The sequence below is a fragment of the Somniosus microcephalus genome, chromosome 8 (assembly GCF_052327205.1).
Source record: "Somniosus microcephalus isolate GS21.2 chromosome 8, FLI_Smic_1.0, whole genome shotgun sequence".
Classification (NCBI taxonomy): Eukaryota; Metazoa; Chordata; class Chondrichthyes; order Squaliformes; family Somniosidae; genus Somniosus; species Somniosus microcephalus.
In genome coordinates, this window is record NC_140994.1 from 38,903,175 (window position 1) to 38,923,448 (window position 20,274).

Below are 20,274 nucleotides of genomic sequence, written 5' to 3' on the forward strand. Positions count from 1 at the left end.
ACAGGAGAAGACCATTCAGCCCCTTGAACCTGTTCCGTCATTCAATTAGATCTGTATCTAAAACTCCATCCACCCGCCTTGGTTCCATAACCCTTAATACCCTTGCTTAACAAAAATCTATCGATCTCAGTTTTAAAATTTTCGATTGCTGCTGGACAAAGTGGAGGGTGGTGTTGACTGTGGAACTGTGTCATAGTAAGGGAGTCAACATTTGCAGGAGAGCAGAGAAAAAAATTGAGGTGAATTAAAAAAAAATAGAGAATGAGGGAAAGGTAGGGCAGGATAAGTAGGATTAAAGTATTTATTTTTCAGTTGAAAATTACATTTTAGCTTTATTATATTAAGCATAAAAATGATGCAGGCCAATATTAATATGTTTATGTGAAATTATTGTGTCCTCTAGTTTGATGTTTTTGTAATTTATTCTCGGGATGTAAGCATTGCTGGCAAGACCACATTTATTGCCCATCCCTAGTTGCCTTGAGAAGGTGGTGGTGGGCCTACATCTTGAACCGCTGAAGTGTAGGGCTGGATTTTGCCAATGAGGAGCTTTTGGAGGCGGGACTCCCACTTGTCGGGTTTCAGTCCCGCCTCCATCAACTTCTGGCTAATACACGCAATTTTCCCTTGATTGACTTGTTAAGCCCGCCCAGCGGGCTTAGCAGGCCAATTAAGGGAAAGCCGGTTATAGAGTACGTCAACATATGACGTTTGATCTGTCAAAAAAATTTTGACAGATGAATTGTCATCGTTTGACAGCTCTGTGAAGCTGTCAAACACTGACATTCTCTGTAGTTTGATGAGTTCTTGAATTAAAGACCTCATCAAACCTCTTTCTTTTGCAGAAATTAGATGCTTGTTGCATTGGAGAATCCAACGCCCATCTGTCCTCTGTTCATGCAGCAAATCAGCGTTGCGCGCTGACTGATGTCACAATCTGCCTACTCTTAATACTCCTGGCACACGCACGTCCTGCCCGTGTTATTGCCCTCACCAAGATGGCAACCAGCGCGGGCAGCCGCCATTTTTTTCTGAAACTGGCTTTAACTGCTGGCGCTAAGGTGCCGAATTTCGCGCCCTCTGTCTTCATATCTGAGCATCTTCCCGGAATTGCCTGGACTCTGACCAATATAATAACATACCTCGTGAAATTGGACACATTTATATTAGTGGAACTTTTAGCTCAGGTTATTCAACTCTGTCAAGAGATTAAATCAGTTAAAAAGAATAATATATGCATATATATTATTATTATATATATATGCATGTATGTGTGTGTCAAAAATGGTGAGTGGGTTGGAACAATCGTTATAAAATACATAGGGCCAGAAATTCCAGAACGGGGCTTGCAGCGCGTGCAAGCCCCGTATTTGCACTTACCCCGCGCTCCTGCCGATCAGCTCCAGGGACGCCTGCACTTCCAGAAACTGAAGCAAGAATCCCGGGCAGCGTATGACGTCACGCCGCCCAGGAGCGCAGCCAGCGCGGACCCAGGAGCGTGCAGTGTAAGTGAGACACGCCCCTTGAGGTCTCAGTTTCACTGGACACGCCCCCAATGTTTCTGTCAAGCTGCTTTGCTTTTTTACATGCAAAGCAGCAGTTTAAATAGGTTTTTGGAAGTTTTTTGAAGATTTTGGTGACTTTTATAAACTTTTTAAAATGTTTACATTATTTTGAGTAATCTGAAGTAGTTTTAAAGAGAATTAAAGTAATTTAAAGACTTTTAAAAGCCCTAAAAGAATTTTTTTAATTCCATTTATTTATTTAGCAATGTCGTCGTCATACGTGTCTTCACACTGTTCCCTTTGGGGAACTGTATGAAGTGGTGGAAGGATTTATGGCCGTGATTAACGCTCATTCCGTGACCGTAACCATCTTTGAACCAGCCATTAGGGCGGTTAGTCCTATGGCGGGAGGGTTTTACGGGCTCCCACAAGCTATACAAGGAGGGGGGGCCACCCACACCCACGGACGCAAATATCCCACTGGATGTCAACCCAGAATTTAGAGCCGGAGCTCCGACTCCACTTGCCGGGACTGTCTGGAGCGGGGTTCGAAACCCTACCCTGATCTGGCCCAGCGGCAGGGATCCTACCGCTATGACAAAGGCCCAATCCGATTAGCAACGTGAAATGGCAGCATAGGGCTCCAGTCACGGGGAGGGAAAAGGCGCAGGAAACGTATGGGTGTCACCTTTTGTGCGGAGTGTGCCTTTTGCGTAGCAGTAACCATCCCCGCCGCTGGGCCAGAAGGAGTAGGGTTTTGAACCCCACTCCAGACAGTCCCGGCAAGTGGAGTCGGAGCTCCAACTTTAAATTCTGGGTGGACATCCAGCGGGATACTTGCGTCCGTGGGTGTTGGTGGCCGCCCCCCCCACCCCTCAGATGGGTTGTGGGAGCCCGTAAAACCCTCCCGCCATAGGACTAACCACCCTAATGGCTGGTTCAAAGATGGTTACGGTCACGGAATGAGCGTTAATCACGGCCATAAATCCTTCCACCACTTCATACAGTTCCCCAAAGGGAACAGTGTGAGGATACGTCCGATGATGACCTCTTGCGCAATGCACCTCCTTGGACCCTCAGTCGCAGGTGCGAGGGGGCAAGTGGTGCAAGTGTTAAATTTTTTATTTTATTGACATGTAAAATGTTGGCCCAATAATTCCCTTCCAAATGCGCTAGTACGGTCGGGGTACTTACGCATCTGGCCGGATGAAATGCCGGTTTTCAGCATGCACAGTGCATGTGGGGAAAACCGGCATTTCCTGTCCTCTGAACGAAGGGGTTCAGAGGCAGAACGCGTGCGACTGCACATGCAGCGCGTGCGCAGTATAATTCGCCGCTTTCATTAATGCTTTCAGTGAGGTCCAGTCATTACAACTTACACATGAAAAAAGCATGGGTACAGTTGCTACAGAGGCTGCGGAGGAAGATATTTCTTATCGTGGAGCTTCTGAAAGTATGTATGTCTGTATATATTCCTTTGCATGTTATGTATATATTCCTTTACTTATGTGTATGAATGTATTATTTAATTATGACTTTCAGAGAAAGTAACTTATTGGAAAATCATAATTAAAAACATACATTCATAGTAAAGGAATATAAAACATACATACATATACGTAAAGGAATATATGTGGACATACATACATAACTCATTCTCACATTCCATTCACACAGCCACAATTGCTCCTTCTACCTACCGTTCTGAAAACCCTTTAAAAAAAAAAAAAATTTAACTTTAAAACTTACTTAAAATAACTTCCCTCCCTTTCCCAAACAAAAATATTGCATTTCAAAAGCTCCACGATAAAATATATCTTCCTCCGCAGCCAATGAACCACTTTACACTTGCTTTTTTTCAGTGTAAGTTCTGAGGACTTACCCTCACGGATTTCATGAATGAAATCCACGAAGTTCACTGCGCAAGCGCTGCCTGTGCAGTCGCACGCGCTCGAGGTCTGGAAATGCCGGCGTTCCCCGCATGCGCTGTTCCTGCTGAACGCCGGCATTTCCAACGGCCAGAAGCGTGAGTACCCCGAGCGCACTCACGCTTCTGGCCTGGAATTTCTGGCCCATAGACTTTGTCAATGTGAGAACCCATTTTAAAAAGTGATGCGATATGCACCCAAAATGTAGTTCTATGAGTCTGCCTCCCCTCTGGAAGCATGGGATCATGGAATTGGTCCTTTAACTTCTTCATTACAGTCACTGGACAATGTGTGCTCCTCATCCTTGTGTAATTATTGCAGGGGAATGATTGTTATTGGTGAAAAAAGTTTTGGAATTGAGCCATTGGAAAGCTCATTTACATTTGAACACCTAATCTATCGACTGGAAGACATGCAGGCAGAACCCTTTGTGTGTGGTGTAGCTCACCATGGTGGATCAACCAACGAGGACCATCATCAGTCGAGCTATGAGAGTTTGGTGCAGCACCTGAGGGTAATTGCAGCTCTATTTCGTTGTTTAATTATTTAATAACAGACAAATTAGTAACTTTGAGACACAAAAAATGTGCCAGGTTCCTGAGTATTTTATAATTATTTTTTATCCATGTCCATTTGAGTAAAGCTGCAGGTGTCAGAAACTGGATACACATTGCTGAAGGGTATACAGATCGTACCGTCACTGCCAGTTAATCAGAATACTGCACACACCCCTTATCTAACAGAAATAGGAAGGTAGAATAGCCAGTTTGATTGTCAATGCCCCTGATTAAACTATGAGGTGATTTTAACCCTCACCAACCGGCAGAAGCCGAGCAAGCGGGCAGTTAAATCCTCCACGGTCAGTTATCCGCCATGGCGCTGACCTGCCGGGATTTTCACCGCACAAGGCAAGGGCAGCTGCACATGTTTCTTAATTGGGCTTTGAAGGTAAACCTCTCTTTACCAGTTCTTCATTCACAGTCTTCCCATGAATGTATATCTGCTTTGTATGTTTGGACTTATTATACAAATACACACAAGAGTTTGTTCTAGCATTCTGTTGTCAAATTGCCCCTTAAGCTGAGTACTGCTGGAGACATCTCCCATTCTCAACAGAAATCTATAAAAAGATACACTATTTTTCAGTCTCACAAAGGCTCTTTGTATTACATTCTATAGTCACATGTGCTGACTGGGAAGGGGTGAGCTGGGAGACTTTGGGAGCCTGTGCCCTCCAGCTTAATTGAATTTTAATAGTATTGCAGTCAATCGTTGTGTAATACAGTTCCCCTCCCCCAATCCCAGAGAGCGAGGGGAGGACAGTCTACTGACTATTGCTAGGCAGTTTTAGCCAATCATTTTATTTATCTATATTTTTTGAATTTTTCTGATTTGTATTAGGAAATCACATTTACCTGTTTCAAAAGAGTACATTTGTTGGGCTGTGTTTTAGCCTTGGGTGATAAGATGCATGTCCAGATCAATTTTAGGTAATGTACTTGAAACTTTATAATATGGAAACTAGGGAAAAACTGGTGTCCTGCTTTATAACTGCGGCATAAATGGTTTCCCTTTAAAAAGAAAATTAGCAGCACAATCAAAATGTCTGCATCGTTTTTATATATGTTCTGATATTCTAGTCATAAAATAAGATACTTATGCTGTAAACCGAAAGTTACATGTAAAAAAAAAATCTTGCGTCTAGTATGCAAATGACATAGCTAAGAGTTAGGTATACTCAGATATTTCCAGTAAAAAAATGATCTAATTCTATCTTCATTTTTAACCATTAGAAAAAGCGAGCTGTTTTACCGACACCCAGTTATGTGGAGTTGGTTTTGGTTGTTGACAATGACAAAGTAAGTAGCAATTTATTTAAATTAGTTCAAAATTAGATTCAAAAGGATATCAGTCTCACTAAGGCAGCTTACTTTTGCTCATATTTTGTGTTTTCCAGTACAATTTGCACAACAGGAATGAAACTGTGATTCAGGAGCAAATGGTTGAGCTGGTTCATCTGGTAAATGGAGTACGTATGAATTTCTTTTGTCAATATTCAGTTATCTAATCTGGATGTAACAATCCTGTCTTTGAAGATTCACATAACATTTGTAACCCTTGTGAGACAAAAGTTTCGGTACGGTGTGAATTAGAGGCAGGTAGGGTTAGAGGCACGGACTAGAGGTAACAAATCTGGTGTGGTATCACACCATGTATGATGGGGATTATAGATGGCATGTCAGATATGGTGTGGTAGAGGTAGTATGTTGGGTGTCGCATGGACTAGAGGAAGCAAGTAGGATATTATTTGGGTTAGAGGTACCTGGTTAATGATCGCAATGACTACTGTGTTATTGGTGGTATGCATCACATCCTACTATCCATTCTGTACCTGATCAAATATACTAGGTACTTTAAAACAGGTCCCACCTGAGTGTGTTCCAGAGCATCTCCATTGACTTACTGGAAGTGGGTACTTTAGATTGACTGAATGCCAATATGCAGGTCCTTGAGCTAGGAAAATTTAATACTAGCACAAAAGCAACAGTACCCAGCTGATACTAACTATTCTGGTTTACCCAGGCCATTGGAAAATCAGCTTCAGAAAAGTCAAGAAGCTGGTCTGGGATGTACCTTTAATCGACATCATTGGAACAGCTATAGTGGAGGCCTGAAATGGTGATGCTCATAAGTAACAATGACTCATTAAATGCTAGTTATTAACTGGGAGAAACACAGGCCCCAATATTAACTCGGGGCAGGAATCAGGGGTGTGAGGCCCGAAGCGGGCAGAGATCCCTGGACTTGAATTTCCGAAAGCTGACTCCTGGAAGAAGCTGGCAGGGACGACATGGACACCACCAGGCGGGAGTGGAAAATCCTGTGGCTTCAAGTCGCTGCCGAAAAAGTGAAGAGAATGGTTCCTGGTAAAGTAAGTGAGCAGGAGAGTGGGGGGCCAGCGTGGGGTGGGGAAAGCCTGGGCAGAGTAGGGCCACAGTTACCACCTTGGGGCAGGTGGAGCATTCCTGCACCTGTTGGGCCACAAGGAACCTCTCAGAATTTTACAAATATAATACGTACTTGCCTGGGGCTCTTCCGAAGCTGTTTGCCACCAGCTTTGCTGGCGACTTGAAGACTGAGTGAAATTCACACAACTCTGAGATAAATTACCGACGGGATCATTGAACCCTCAATATTTATGAGACCCCCACCTGTCTGCGGTGAGTGGCCTCCAGGCTCCTGAAAACCCAGGGGTTAAAATGTCGGGGGCGCGTAAATGCTATGGGAATGCAGCCATTTCTGTCCGGCCTCCATTTTAACCTCTCCACCCACACCATTCCCACCGGGCAAGTAGGGTTAAAATTGACCCTATGGATTTTGTAAGTTAATTATGCAGGTAGAGTAAGCACTTGATACTTAAAGTAGTCCGCAGCTCTTTCCCTCTCCTTTCAGTACTTTTTATTATTTTTTCATTAAACAGAAAAATGGTATCAATAGGAAATATTAACTGGCCATTTCATCACCTTTCAGATGTACAGCTCTCTGAATATCGGTGTCATACTGACTGGTCTTGTGATCTGGAAAGATAAAAATCAGATTACTATCAGCGAAAAAGCTGGGGATGTTTTGGGTAAATTTGTAAGATGGCGTGAACGAGTCCTGCTCCCTGAGAAGAGACATGACAGTGGACATCTGATTCTGTAAGTTTATTTGTGTGGGAAGTTCCTCAGTTGCTGCAACTTTGGTGGATACCCCTTTAAGCACATAAACATATAAATGTGTGATCGACATTTTAAAGTCTTCTTCAATGTTGTGTTATACAACTATAGTGTGAAGCAACCTATCAAGTGTACTGCTTAATGACTACCTGGTGTAATAGAAGTGAACATGAATTGTCAGCTGTACATCTACCAAGTTACATTTTTTATCTTGCCAGGACTTCAAAACAATGGAGCTCTTTGGTCTTTCATTCACTCTACAATTTACAGACTTTTAAAACCAATGTTTGGCATCACACACTTACTACTCCTAGACTTGCTTCAACTTCTGCACTATGGGTCTTGGTCCTTCTCTTGGGTTTCTCAATATTTTTCTTTGAAAGGACTCTCGTGTCTTTTACTCTTCCTTGCTCTCTCTCCCACTTCCTGGTCCAAAACATGGTTATCCAGTCAGTCCCTATGCCACGATGTCTAAAATAAGCACAAGTGGTTTCAGACATCTTTTAAGAGTTGTTTTTATATTTAATGTGCATTTTGATCATTGTAATCTTGATGAACATAAGCAAGCTGCAGAGAATGTCAGGTTGCTTCGGTCTGCAGACTATAAAACTGTATATACCCACTACGAATCCACTGATTTATTTTTAATACATGTCCAACAAGTATATTTTTTTTAAAGTTTAGAATAGCTCTAAGTCCTGCAGTCAGCTCTCATGTATTAACAGGGAGTTATGGTTGTCAGTGATTAGGTACAGTCTTGGAGCTGTCTGATTTTCACAGCCTCCACCCAGCAGCAGTGGGCCGAAAATGGAAGTGCACCACATACTGTCCCAATCCCACTCCTGGTATGGCCACCACCATTTTGTTGGGGTCTCCACCTGGGCAGCCCTAGCTGATTCATCTTTAATTTTAATCTTTGTTTTAATTTTTTTTTAAAGGGAATACATCAAAATTTTAACTAATTTACACCCATAATTTGTTTTTAGATTTTCTCTTCCTCTCCTGGCGGCATTGGATAATGCTAAAGTACCTTCCTCTGGGATCTGGTAGCTCCTTTACCCTAAGCATGGCCATTCTTTATATGTGAACCTAGAGAGGAGTGTTGCCTGGTTATTCCACATGGGCGGCATCATATTGGACCACAATCCTGTCCTTAGCATCATCCACTTTACAGCAGGGGTCACCTGGCTGGTTCCCCTTTCCTTAGCTTGAGGAACGTGAGGCCAGTTTTAGTGTCCTTATCATCATCCCGGCTTGAGATCAGCCAACTCAGCATAAACCAGATACTGATCATATGCATCATCAGAGCAGACCTGAGGTGTATAATTAAGAAACATTGGCCTAGAAATTCAGTGGGCCTTGTGCCCACTTAGCGCCTAAAGAGGTCTTTTGTGCCGGCGGGGTGGTAGCGCTGAAATTGAGTGCAGCGGTATTGGCGGCGGTAGCCGTTAGCGCTGCGCCGGGACCGATGATGTCATCGGTGTGCGCGGTGGCCCGTAACGCCCCAAAACCGCGCCGATCCCCATATTTATTTGCGCCCGCCTCCTCCGAAGCGGGCGCAAACAGCGAACAGAAAACGGGGCCGTCCTGCTGCCATAGTGGGGCGCTTTAAAGCTGAAGGTGCGGCCGGCCGCTTTTTCGGCGGCCGCCTGCCCACACCTCCTTCCCCGGCCTCCTCCACGCCCCCCCCGCGGCATTGCCGGCTGGTTTCCGTGGAGCCCGGAACTTCTCCGTTGTGCCGGGCTCTTTTGCCGGCACTCGCGATCAGGACTCAGGCCGTTGCAGGCACCTCCCCCTTAAGAGAAGGGGGAGGCCTGCAGTACCGCAGCCTGCCGCACCGCATCGGGTGGCGCTGCGGCAACTAGCGCGCCGATATTCAGTTGCAGCGCCCCAAACGGAGGCGGGCACACCCTGGTATAGCGCCCGCTTCCGAATTGGGGCGCAGAAGACGAATATACGGCGTGCGCTAATGCCTCCCCGCCCAGCGCTAACTTTTGGGCGCGAGCGAGCTGCCCGCGCCCAAGTGAATTTCTAGGCCATTGTGTTCTTATCAGGTTTAGATTACATTAAAACACTTTAGCCTTAAGAAATAAAGGGCATAGTGGTCTTGACAGAAAGGGGGTGAAATTGGACACAGGTGGAGACGTAAAACAGGTGGAATCGTAATTGCCGGCCATTATATGACATGCCCGATATTCAGTTCTACTGAAGTTAATGGAACTGACTTATCGGGCGGAGCGTATAACAGGCGACTGATGTGGTGCCGCAAATTTGTGTCCTGGTCCATCTCCAATTTCATCCCATAATATCTTCAGATATTTTAGTCACACTGCAAATATATGTTTTGATTATTCTTTCACAGAACCAGCATAAAAGCATTCTTAATTTTGAGCAGTCATAACCCGTAGAACCAATTGTCACAAAACCAGTTTGCCTGGATGCATTAACAGTGACATCACTTGCTTCATTCTTTCTTTTATGTTTTAGAGGTAAAGCGCAGTTTAATGGAATTCTCGGGCTGGCCTTTGTAGGCACAGTCTGCTCTTCCAGGCTTGCAGGTGGAATTAATGTTGTAAGTGATCTGCTTTATTACTTCAGGGCCGCTGTTAAATAAATGGGACATTTAATGCTGCTGTAGATGTATTGATAACTGACGATGTAACCTTTTCAATCATTTTGTTCCTTTCAATTCTTCAAAGACCCAAGACCTGACACGACATTATTAACTATAATAACAACAGAAAACGCTGGAAAAACTCAGCAGGCCAGGCAGCATCCGTGGAGAGAGAAACAGAGTTAACGTTTCAGGTCGAAGACCTTTTGTCGAAGATCTGATGAAAGGTCTTCGACCTGAAACGTTAACTCTGTTTCCCTCTCCATGGATGCTGCCTGGCCTGCTGAGTTTTTCCAGCGTTTTCTGTTGTTATTTCAGATTTCCAGCAGCCGCAGTATTTTGCTACTACATTATTAACTGTTTGGTGAAGGTGTTAATACATTTATTTTAAGTAGGTTAGTAACTGTCAAAATAGCAGAAAAAAGGAATTTCATACAAAAGTTTTAAGCATTTATATATACTAATCGCGCACACAACAATTTCAAAACCATAGTTTCTTCTGTCGTTTGTAAGCCAAACCAATAACTACCACTTCTTACTTTGATGACTTTACAGTTAGTCCACCTTCATCTGCCATATCTGGGGAGACTTTCCTCACAGCTTTCTCACACTACTGGAACAAGAAGAAACTCGTAGTATAACAGGCAATCCTTTTCTCATCTCCAGCCTCCATCCTCTATTTCACCATCACAACCTTTCTTCTCTTTATTTTATTGCTAGCATGGTCATTCCTCAGAATATTCCTCACTTGTTACTCCGAAGCTCCAAATATATCACCCTATGTATGGATTTTTTTCTCTCTAAATCCTAAGTATTGAAACAAGATTCACCAAAACTGTTTTGTACGCTTAACTCAATCTTTTCCAGGATGACAAAACTATGGAATTACTTAATTCTTTTAGTGCTCCTTTCCTCCAATAATCTACAGGCTTTTAAAACCCAAGTTTCATATAAACTAATCGCTGCTTTCTGATTTATCTTGTCTTGTCTCCTGTTTTCTTCAACAGTGATGATATCTTGCACTGTGTCTTGGCCCTTCGCATGGGTTTTTCAATTAAAAGGCCACACTCTAAAATGGAAAGACTACCAATTCTGATGCAATGACTACAGTGCAGTTGAGCTTAAATTTTCTTTTCATCAGAAGCAATATTTAATATTAAATGATGAGGGTGGCTATTTGCATAACTAGTCCACTAATTCCAACGACCATCTACACTGGTTAGTTGTGAAGTATTGTGTCTTTTTGGATCATTTAAAAGTTACTCGTACCGAGTCCCATTCACCCATCACCCCTGTGCTCGCTGACCTACATTGGCTCCAAGTCTGGCAATGTCTCGATTTGAAAATTGTCATCCCTGTTTTCAAATCCCTCCATGGCTTTGCCCCCTCCAATCTCTGTAACCACCTCCAGCCCTACAACCCTCCGAGATATCTACGCTCCTCCAGTTCTGGCCTCTTGAGCGTCCCCGATTTTAATTGCTCCACCATTGGTGGCCGTGCCTTCAGCTGCCTAGGCCCTAAGCTCTGGAATTCCATCCTGAAACCTCTCCGTCCCTCTACCTCTCTCTCCTCCTTTAAGATGCTCCTTAAAACCTATCTCTTTGACCAAGCTCCAGATCTAGCTGCTCCTCTAGCCAAGCTGTTCCAGTACAGCTATAACACTGGCATCTATCCAACGATGTGGAAAACTGTCCAGGTATATCCTGTCCACAAAAAGCAGGACAAACCCAATCCGGCCAATTACCGCCCCATCAGTCTACTCTCAATCATCAGCAAAGTGATGGAAGGTGTTGTCGACAGTGCTATCAAGCGGCACTTACTCACCAATAACCTGCTCACCAAGGCTCAGTTTGGGTTCCGCCAGGACTACTCAGCTCCAGACCTCATTACAGCCTTGGTCCAAACATGGACTAAAGAGCTGAATTTCAGAGGTGAGGTGAGAGTGACTGCCCTTGACATCAAGGCAGCATTTGAATGAGTTTGGCATCAAGGGGCCCTAGTAAAATTGAAGTCAATGGGAATCAGGGGGAAAACTCTCCACTGGCTGGATTCATACCTAGCACAAAAGAAGGTGGTGGTTGTTGGAGGTCAATCATCTCAGCCCCAGGACATTGCTGCAGGAGTTCCTCAGGGCAGCGCCCTAGGCCCAACCAACTTCAGCTGCTTCATCAATGACCTTCCCTCCATCATAAGGTCAGAAGTGGGGATGTTCGCTGATGATTGCACAATGTTCAGTTCCATTCACAACTCCCCAGATAATGAAGCAGTCCATGCCCACATGCAGCAAACCTGGACAACATTCAGTCTTGGGCTGATAAGTGGCAAGTAACATTCGCATCACATAATTGCAAGGGAATGACTATCTCCAACAAGAGAGTCTAACCACCGCCCCATGACATTCAACGGCACTACCATCGCCGAATCCCCCATCATCAACATCCTGGAGGTCACCATTGCCCAGAAACTTAACTGGACCAGCACAAAAATACTGTGGCTACAAGAACAGGTCAGAGGCTGGGTATTCTGCGGCGAGTGTCTCACCTCCTGACTCCCCAAAGCCTTTCCACCATCTACAAGGCACAAGTCAGAAGTGTGATGGAATTCTCTCCACTTGCCTGGAGTGCAGCTCCAACAACACTCAAGAAGCTCGACACCATCCAGGACAAAGAGCCCACCTGATTGACACTCCATCCACCACCTTAAACATTCACTCCCTCCACTTTCGGCTCACCGTGGTTGCAGTGTGTACCATCTACAAGATGCACTGCAGCAACTCGCCACGGCTTCTTAGACAGCACCTCCCAAACCCGCGACCTCTTCCACCTAGAAGGACAAGGGCAGCAGGTGCATGGGAACACCATCACCTGCAATTTCCCCACCAAGTTACACACCATCCTGACTTGAAAATATATCGGCGTTCCTTCATCGTCGCTGGGTCAAAATCCTGGAAATCCCTCCCTAACAGCACTGTGGGAGTACCTTCACCACACAGACTGCAGCGGTTCAAGAAGGCGGCTCACCACCACCTTCTCAAGGGCAATTAGGGATGGGTGATAAATGGTGGCCTTGCCAGCGACACCCACAACCCAGGAACGAATAAAAAAAAAAGCTTTCATAGAATCCTAGAAATTTACAGTACAGAGGGAGGCCATTCGGCCCATCTTGTCCGCGCCAGCGAACAAAAATCTATCCACCCTAATCCCACCTTGCAGCACTTGGTCTGTAGCCTTGTAGGTTACGGCACTTCAAGTGCATATCTAAGTACTTTTAAATGCGATGAGGATCTATGCCTCTACCACCCTTTCAGGCAGTGAGTTCCAGACCCCCACCACCTCTGGGTGAAAACATTTCTCCTCAACTTCCCTCTCAACCTCCGACCAACCTATGCCCCCTGGTTATTGACCTCTCTGCTAAGGGAAATAGGTCCTTCCTATCCACTCTATCTAGGCCCCTCATAATGTTATACACCTCAATTAGGTCTCCCCTCAGCCTCCTCCGTTCCAAAGAAAACAACCCCAGCCTATCCAATCTTTCCTCATAGCTAAAATTCCCCAGCTCAGGCAACATCCTCATAAATCTTCTCTGCATCCCCTCTCGTGCAATCACATCCTTCCTGTAATGTGGTGACCAGAACTGCACGCAGTACTCTAGCTGCAGCCTAACTATTGTTTTATACAGTTCAAGCATAACCTCCCTGCTCTTATATTCTATGCCTCGGCTAATAAAGGCAAGTATCCCGTATGCCTTCTTAACCACCTTATCTACCTGTCCTGCTACCTTCAGGGATCTGTGGACATGCACTCCAAGGTCCCTCTGATCTTCTGCACTTCTCAGTATCCTACCATTTAGTGTATTCCCTTGCCTTGTTAGCCCTCCCCAAATGCATTACCTCACACTTTTCCAGATTGAATTCCATTTGCCACTGTTCTCCCCACCTGACCAGTCCATTGATATCTTCCTGCAGTCTGCAGCCTTCTTCTTCATTATCAACCACATGGCCAGTTTTTGTATCATCTGCAAACTTCTTAATCATGCTTCCTACATTCAAGTCCAAATCGTTGATATATACCACCAAAAGCAGAGGACCCAGTACTGAGCCCTGCGGAACCCCACTGGAAACAGCCTTCCAGTCACAAAAACACCCTTTGACCATTACCCTTTATTTCGTGCCTTTGAGCCAATTTTAGATCCAACTTGCCACTTTGCCTTGGATCCCATGGGCTTTTACTTTCGTGACCAGTCTGCCATGCGGGACCTTAACTAAAGCTCTCCAGCCACGCATTCATCTGCTCTATCCACCTGTTTCTGTACTAACTAGCACGTCGCACTGGGAGTAATCCGGAGATTACTACCTTTGAGGTCCTGCTTTTTAATCTCTTTCCGAGCTCCCTAAAATCTGCCTGCAGGACCTCATCCCTTATTCTACCTGCCTGCAGGACCTCATCCCTCATTCTACCTATGTCGTTGGTACCAATGTGGACCACGACCTTTGGCTGCTCACCCTCCCCCATCAGAATGTCCTGCAGGTGATCAGTGATATCCTTGACCCTGGCACCAGGGAGGCAATATACCATCTAGGAGCCACATCGGCGGCCGCAGAAACACCTGTCTATTCCCCTAACTATCGAATCGCCTACCACTATTGCTTTTCCACTCTTCTTCCTTCCCCCCTGTGCAGCTGAGCCACCCATGGTGCTGTGGACTTGGCTCTGGCTGCACTCCCCTGAGGAACCATCGCCCTCACCAGTATCCAGATCTGAATACTGGTTAGCGAGTGAGATGCATTCCGGGGACTCCTGCACTATCTACCTGGTCCTCCTCTTCTGTCTGGTGGTCACCCATTCCCTCTCTGCCTGCACACTCTTAAGCTGTGGGGTGACCACCTCCAGAAACGTACTATCCACGTAGCTCTCAGCCTCATGGATGCACTGCAGTGACTCCAGCCGCCGCTCAAGCTCTGAAACCCGGAGCTCGAGCTGTTGTAGCTGGCGATACTTCCCGCACACGTGGTCGTCCAGGCTAGGCGAAGTGTCCAGGACTTCTCACATGGCACAGGATGTGCACTCCACGGGACTGAGCTGCCCTGCCATGCCTTTACTTTATAGACTATTAACGAGAAACTAGAAACATTTACCAGCTACTCACCAACCAGCTCCTTCCCTTGTGCCGACGTCACTTTTTAATTCTGACGTCACTCTCCAATTCTACCTTTGCTGAGTCACTGCCACTCAGGTCCGCTGCCTCCGCTCCTCTCGCGCTGTTTATAGAAACATAGAAGATAGGAGCAGGAGCAGGCCATTCGGCCCCTCGAACCTGCTCCGCCATTCAATGTGATCATGGCTGATCATCCAAATTCAGTACCCGGTCCCTGCTTTCTCCCCATACCCCTCGATCCCTTTAGCCTTAAGAAATATATCCAACTCCTTCTTGAATATATTTAATGTATTGGCCTCTACTGCCTTCTGTGGTAGAGAATTCCACAGGTTCACCACTCTCTGGGTGAAGAAATTCCTCCTCATTTCTGTCCTAAATGGCCTACCCCTTCTCCTTAGACTGTGACCCCTGGTTCTGGACTCCCCGACCATCAGGAACATCCTTCCTGCATCTAGTCTGTCCAGTCCTGTCAGAATTTTATAAGTTTCAATGAGATCCCCTCTCATTCTTTTAAACTCCAGCGAGTACATGCTCAATCGACCCAATCTCTCCTCATACGTCATTCCTGCCATCCCAGGTATCAGCCTGGTGAATCTTCGCTGAACTCCTTCCATGGCAAGAACATCCTTCCTCAGATAAGGCGACCAAAACTGCACAGAATACTCAAGATGTGGTCTCACCAAGGCCCTGTATAACTGCAGCAAGACATCCTTGTTCCTGTACTCAAATCCTCTCGCTACGAAGGCCAACATGCCATTTGCCTTCTTAATCGCCTGCTGCACCTGCATGCTTACCTTCAGCGACTGGTGCACAAGGACACCCAGGTCTCGTTGCACTTCCCCTTCTCCCAATCTATTGCCATTCAGATAATAATCTGCCTTCCTGTTTTTGCCACCGAAGTGGATAACCTCACATTTATCCACGTTATATTGCATCTGCCATGCTTTTGCCCAATCACCCAACCTGTCCAAATCATCCTGGAGTTTCTCGGCATCCTCCTCACAGCACACACGCCCACCCAGCTTTGTGTCATCTGCAAATTTGGAGATATTACATCTAGTTCCCTTGTCTAGATCATTAATATATATTGTGAATAGCTGGGGCCCAAGGACTGATCCCTGCGGTACCCCACTAGTCACTGCCTGCCACTCGGAAAAAGACCGGTTTATTCCACCTCTTTGCTTTCTGTCTGCCAACCAGTTCTCTATCTAAGTCAATACCTTGCCCGCAATCCCACGTGCCTTAACTTTACACGCTAATCTCTTATGCGGGACCTTATCGAGAGCCTTCTGAAAGTCCAAATACACCACATCCACTGGTTCTCCCTTATCTATTTTACCAGTTACATCCTCAAAAAATTCCAGTAGATTAGTCAAGCACAATTTACCTTTTGTAAATCCATGTTGACTTTGTCCGATCCTGTCACTGTTTTCCAAGTGCTCTGCTATTACATCTTTTATAATGGACTCTAGCATTTTCCCCACTACCGATGTCAGGCTTACCGGCCTGTAATTCCCCGTTTTCTCTCTACCATCTTTTTTTAATAGTGGGGTAACATTAGCTACCCTCCAATCCATGGGTACTGTTCCAGATTCCATCGAATGCTGGAAGATGATCAGCAAAGCATCAACTATTTCTAGGGCCACTTCCTTAAGTACCCTAGGATGTAGATTATCAGGCCCTGGGGATTTATCGGCCTTCAATACCATCAATTTCCCTAACACGATTTCCCTCAAATACTGATTTCTTTCAGTTCCTCCCTTTCATCAGACCCTATGTTCCCCGACATCTCTGGGAGGTTATTTGTGTCCTCCTTTGTGAAGACAGAACCAAAATATGTATTTAATTGGTCGGCCATTTCTTTGTTCCCCATTATAAATTCCCCTGATTCTGACTGCAAGGGACCTACGCTTGACTTCACCAATCTTTTTCTCTTCACATATCTATAAACGCTTTTACAGTCAGTTTTTATGTTCCCTGAAAGCTTACTCTCATATTCTATTTTCCCTTTCTTAATTCATTCCTTTGTCCTCCTTTGTTGAATCCTAAACTGCTCCCAATCCTCAGGTTTACTGCTTTTTCTGGCCAATTTATATGTCCTCTCCTTGGATCTTATGCTATCCCTAATTTCCCTTGTTAGCCACGGTTGAGTCACCTTTTTTGTTTAAATTTTATGCCAAACTGGGATGAACAAATTCTGTAGTTCATCCATGCGGTCTTTGAATGTTTGCCATTGCCTATCCACCGTCAAACCTTTGAGTGACAATCAATCCTACCCAACTAATGCCTCAGACCATCGTAGTTTCCTTTATTTAAATTTAGGACCCTAGTCTCTGAGTCAACTACTTCATTCTCCATCTTAATGAAGAATTCGATTATATTATGATCGCTCCGACCCAAGGAGCATCGTACAACAAGATTGCTAATTAATCCTTTCTCGTTACATAATACCCAGTCTAAGATGGCCTGATCTCTGGTTGGTTCCTCGACATATTGGTTCAGGAAACCATCCCTTAAACACTCCAGGAATTCCTCCTCCACAGTGTTATTACTAATTTGGTTAGCCCAATCTATATGTAGATTAAAGTCACCCATGATGACTGCTGTACCCTTATTGCACGCTTCTCTAATTTCCCTTTTAATGCCATCCCCAACCCCTGCATTACTGTTTGGAGGTCTATATACCACTCCCACTAACTTTTTCTGTCCCATGGTATTTCTCAGTTCTACCCATACAGATTGCACATCATCAGAGCTAATATCCTTCCTTACAATTGTGTTAATCCCTTCTTTAACCAGCAATGCTACCCCACCTCCCTTTCCTTTTTGCCTATCTTTCCTGAATATTGAATACCCCTGGATGTTGAGTTCCCAGCCTTGGCCACCCTGGAGCCATGTTTCTGTAATCCCAATCAAATCATATTCGTTTACCTCTATTTGCGCAGCTAATTCATCCACCTTATAACGAATGCTCCTCGCATTAAGACATAAAGCCTTCAGGCTTGTTTTTTTAACGCTCTTACACCTATTAGAATTATTATTTACTATGGCCATGTTTGATTTAAACTGTTGATTTCTCTGACTGCCACTTTTGTTTTTCTCCTTCCTGTCTTTTGCTTTTATCCTTGTTTCCCTTTCCTCTGTCCCCTTGCTCAGGTTCCCAACCCCCTGCCATTTTAGTTTAAACCCTCCCCCAGAGCACTAGCAAACACTCCCCCGAGGACATCGGTCCCGGCCCTGCCCAGGTGCAAACCGTCTGGTTTGAACTGGTCCCACCTCCTCCAGAACCGGTTCCAATGTCCCAGGAATTTGAATCCCTCCCCCTGGCACCATTCCTCTAGCCACGTATTCATCTGAAATATCCTTCTATTTCTACTCTGACTAGCACGTGGCACTGGTAGCAATCCTGAGATTACTAACTTTGAGGTCCTATTTTTTAAGTTATCTCCTAACTCCCGATATTCCGCTTTTAGGACCTAATCCCGTTTTTTACCTATATCATTGGTACCTATATGCACCACGACAACTGGCTGTTCACCCTCCCCTTCCAAAATGTTCTGCAGCCGCTCTGAGACATCCTTGACCCTTGCACCAGAGAGGCAACACACCATCCTGGAGTCTCGTTTGCGGCCGCAGAAACACCTATCTATTCCCCTTACAATAGAATCCCCTATTACTATAGCTCTACCCCTCTTTTTCCTCCCGTCCTGTGCAGCAGAGCCACCCCTGGTGCCAGGAAGTTGGCTGCTGCTGCCTTCTTCTGGTAAGCCATCCCCCCCAACAGTACTCAAAGTGGTGTATCTGTTTGAGAGGGGGATGTCCACAGGGGACCCCTGCACTACCTGCCTGTGCCTAGTACTCTGTCTGTTGGTCACCCATTCCCTTTCTGCCTTTCCAACCTTTGCCTGCGGTGTGACCAACTGATCAAACGTGCTATTCACGACGTCCTCAGCCTCGCGAATGGTCCAGTATGAATCCAATCGCAGCTCCAGCGCCGCAATGCGGTCTGCCAGTAGCTGCAGCTGGACACACTTCCTGCACACATACTTGTCAGGGACACATGAAGTGTCCCTGAGTTCCCACATAGCGCAGGAGGAGCATACCACGGCACCAGGCTGTCCTGCCATGACTTACCCTTTAATTAATTGCAATTAAACTAAATCAAATCTGTTGTGTCGGTACCTTTTTACCTAGACACAATTAGAACTCAGAACTCAGAGATTCAAACATGAAGTGCTTTATTCGAAGGGAAAGGGAAGTTCTGGAGAGTTCCGAACAAAGAGAGCTAAACTTAAACAAGAGAACACCCAACCATTTATCTGCTGTGACAGTGCCACCACAGGTGGGAGGAGAACACACAATACATAACATATTCCTCCCCTCTTAAATGGAAGGTCCACATTATTCCTCAACAGGTAAGTTACTTTCAATGCACTCAACTAACCTAGGGTAGAGGTAGACTGCCTCAACCCCTGACTTTACCCTGGGGTTTATTCTGCCCCAGTCTTGTGAGTAAGTCGCTAAGCCTACAGATCCAAGCGTCTTGGAGGCTGCCGCTCCCTGACAGGATACCGGCGGTCATCGCTGGCTTCCACAGCAGCAGGCATTGACACAGGCCTAGATGGAGAAGGTGCCTGTGTCAGTCAAAAGTCAGGAGTTTGCACAGGTGGAACAGTCTCTTTGACTTCCTGTGTTGGAGAACAGCACTGTGGCAAAGGATGCTGGTTTGCGGTATCATCCGGAAACAGTTCAGGCCAACCAGCCATTGGAGCCTCTGTGGCTGTCTCTGCTCCTAGCAACAGTTGATCTGTGTGTCTTCTCCAGATGACATCATCAGCAGTCTCAACCGTGTAAGACACAGGGCCTGTCTGCGCGATCACCGTAGCAGGAACCCATTTCGGTCCAGTGTTGTAGTTTCGAGCTAGGATGTGCTCTCCCGGATGAAACCGTCTCTCCTTGGTTCTTTTCTCTCTCTTTTCAACTTGAGCTTGTTGTTGACGATGGACAACCTGCTCTGCCCTTGGAGGTTTGAGTAAGTCAAAACTTGTCCGCAACTGCCTCTTCATCATGAGCGAAGCGGGCGAAGTTTTGGTTGTGGCATGCGGCTCGTTCCTGTAGGACAACAGGAAGCTGTTCAGACATTGGTGGATTGAGCTCTGACCTTGCAATGCCTTCAAGGCATGCTTCAAAGTTTGCACAAACCTTTCTGCCTGGCCGTTAGTAGAGGGATGATAGGGCGCAGACCTGATGTGTTGGAAACCATTCACATGCAGGAAGGTTGCAAACTCCTGTGATACAAATTGTGGACCGTTGTCACTTATGAGTTGTTCCGGTGAGCCATAACGTCTGAACAT

The 20,274-nt window shown here is 45.5% G+C and overlaps 1 protein-coding gene across 1 annotated transcript in view; it reads left to right on the forward strand.

The window, feature by feature from the left end:
• Positions 1-20,274, forward strand: part of adam9b (ADAM metallopeptidase domain 9b) — an 85,953-nt gene that overhangs the window by 31,167 nt on the left and 34,512 nt on the right. Inside the window, exons 6-10 of the mRNA XM_085994600.1 lie at positions 3,755-3,947; positions 5,227-5,292; positions 5,391-5,462; positions 6,965-7,134; positions 9,640-9,724. Of these exons, the coding sequence (XP_085850726.1) occupies positions 3,755-3,947; positions 5,227-5,292; positions 5,391-5,462; positions 6,965-7,134; positions 9,640-9,724 (586 nt within the window). The remainder of the gene's footprint in view (positions 1-3,754; positions 3,948-5,226; positions 5,293-5,390; positions 5,463-6,964; positions 7,135-9,639; positions 9,725-20,274) is intronic.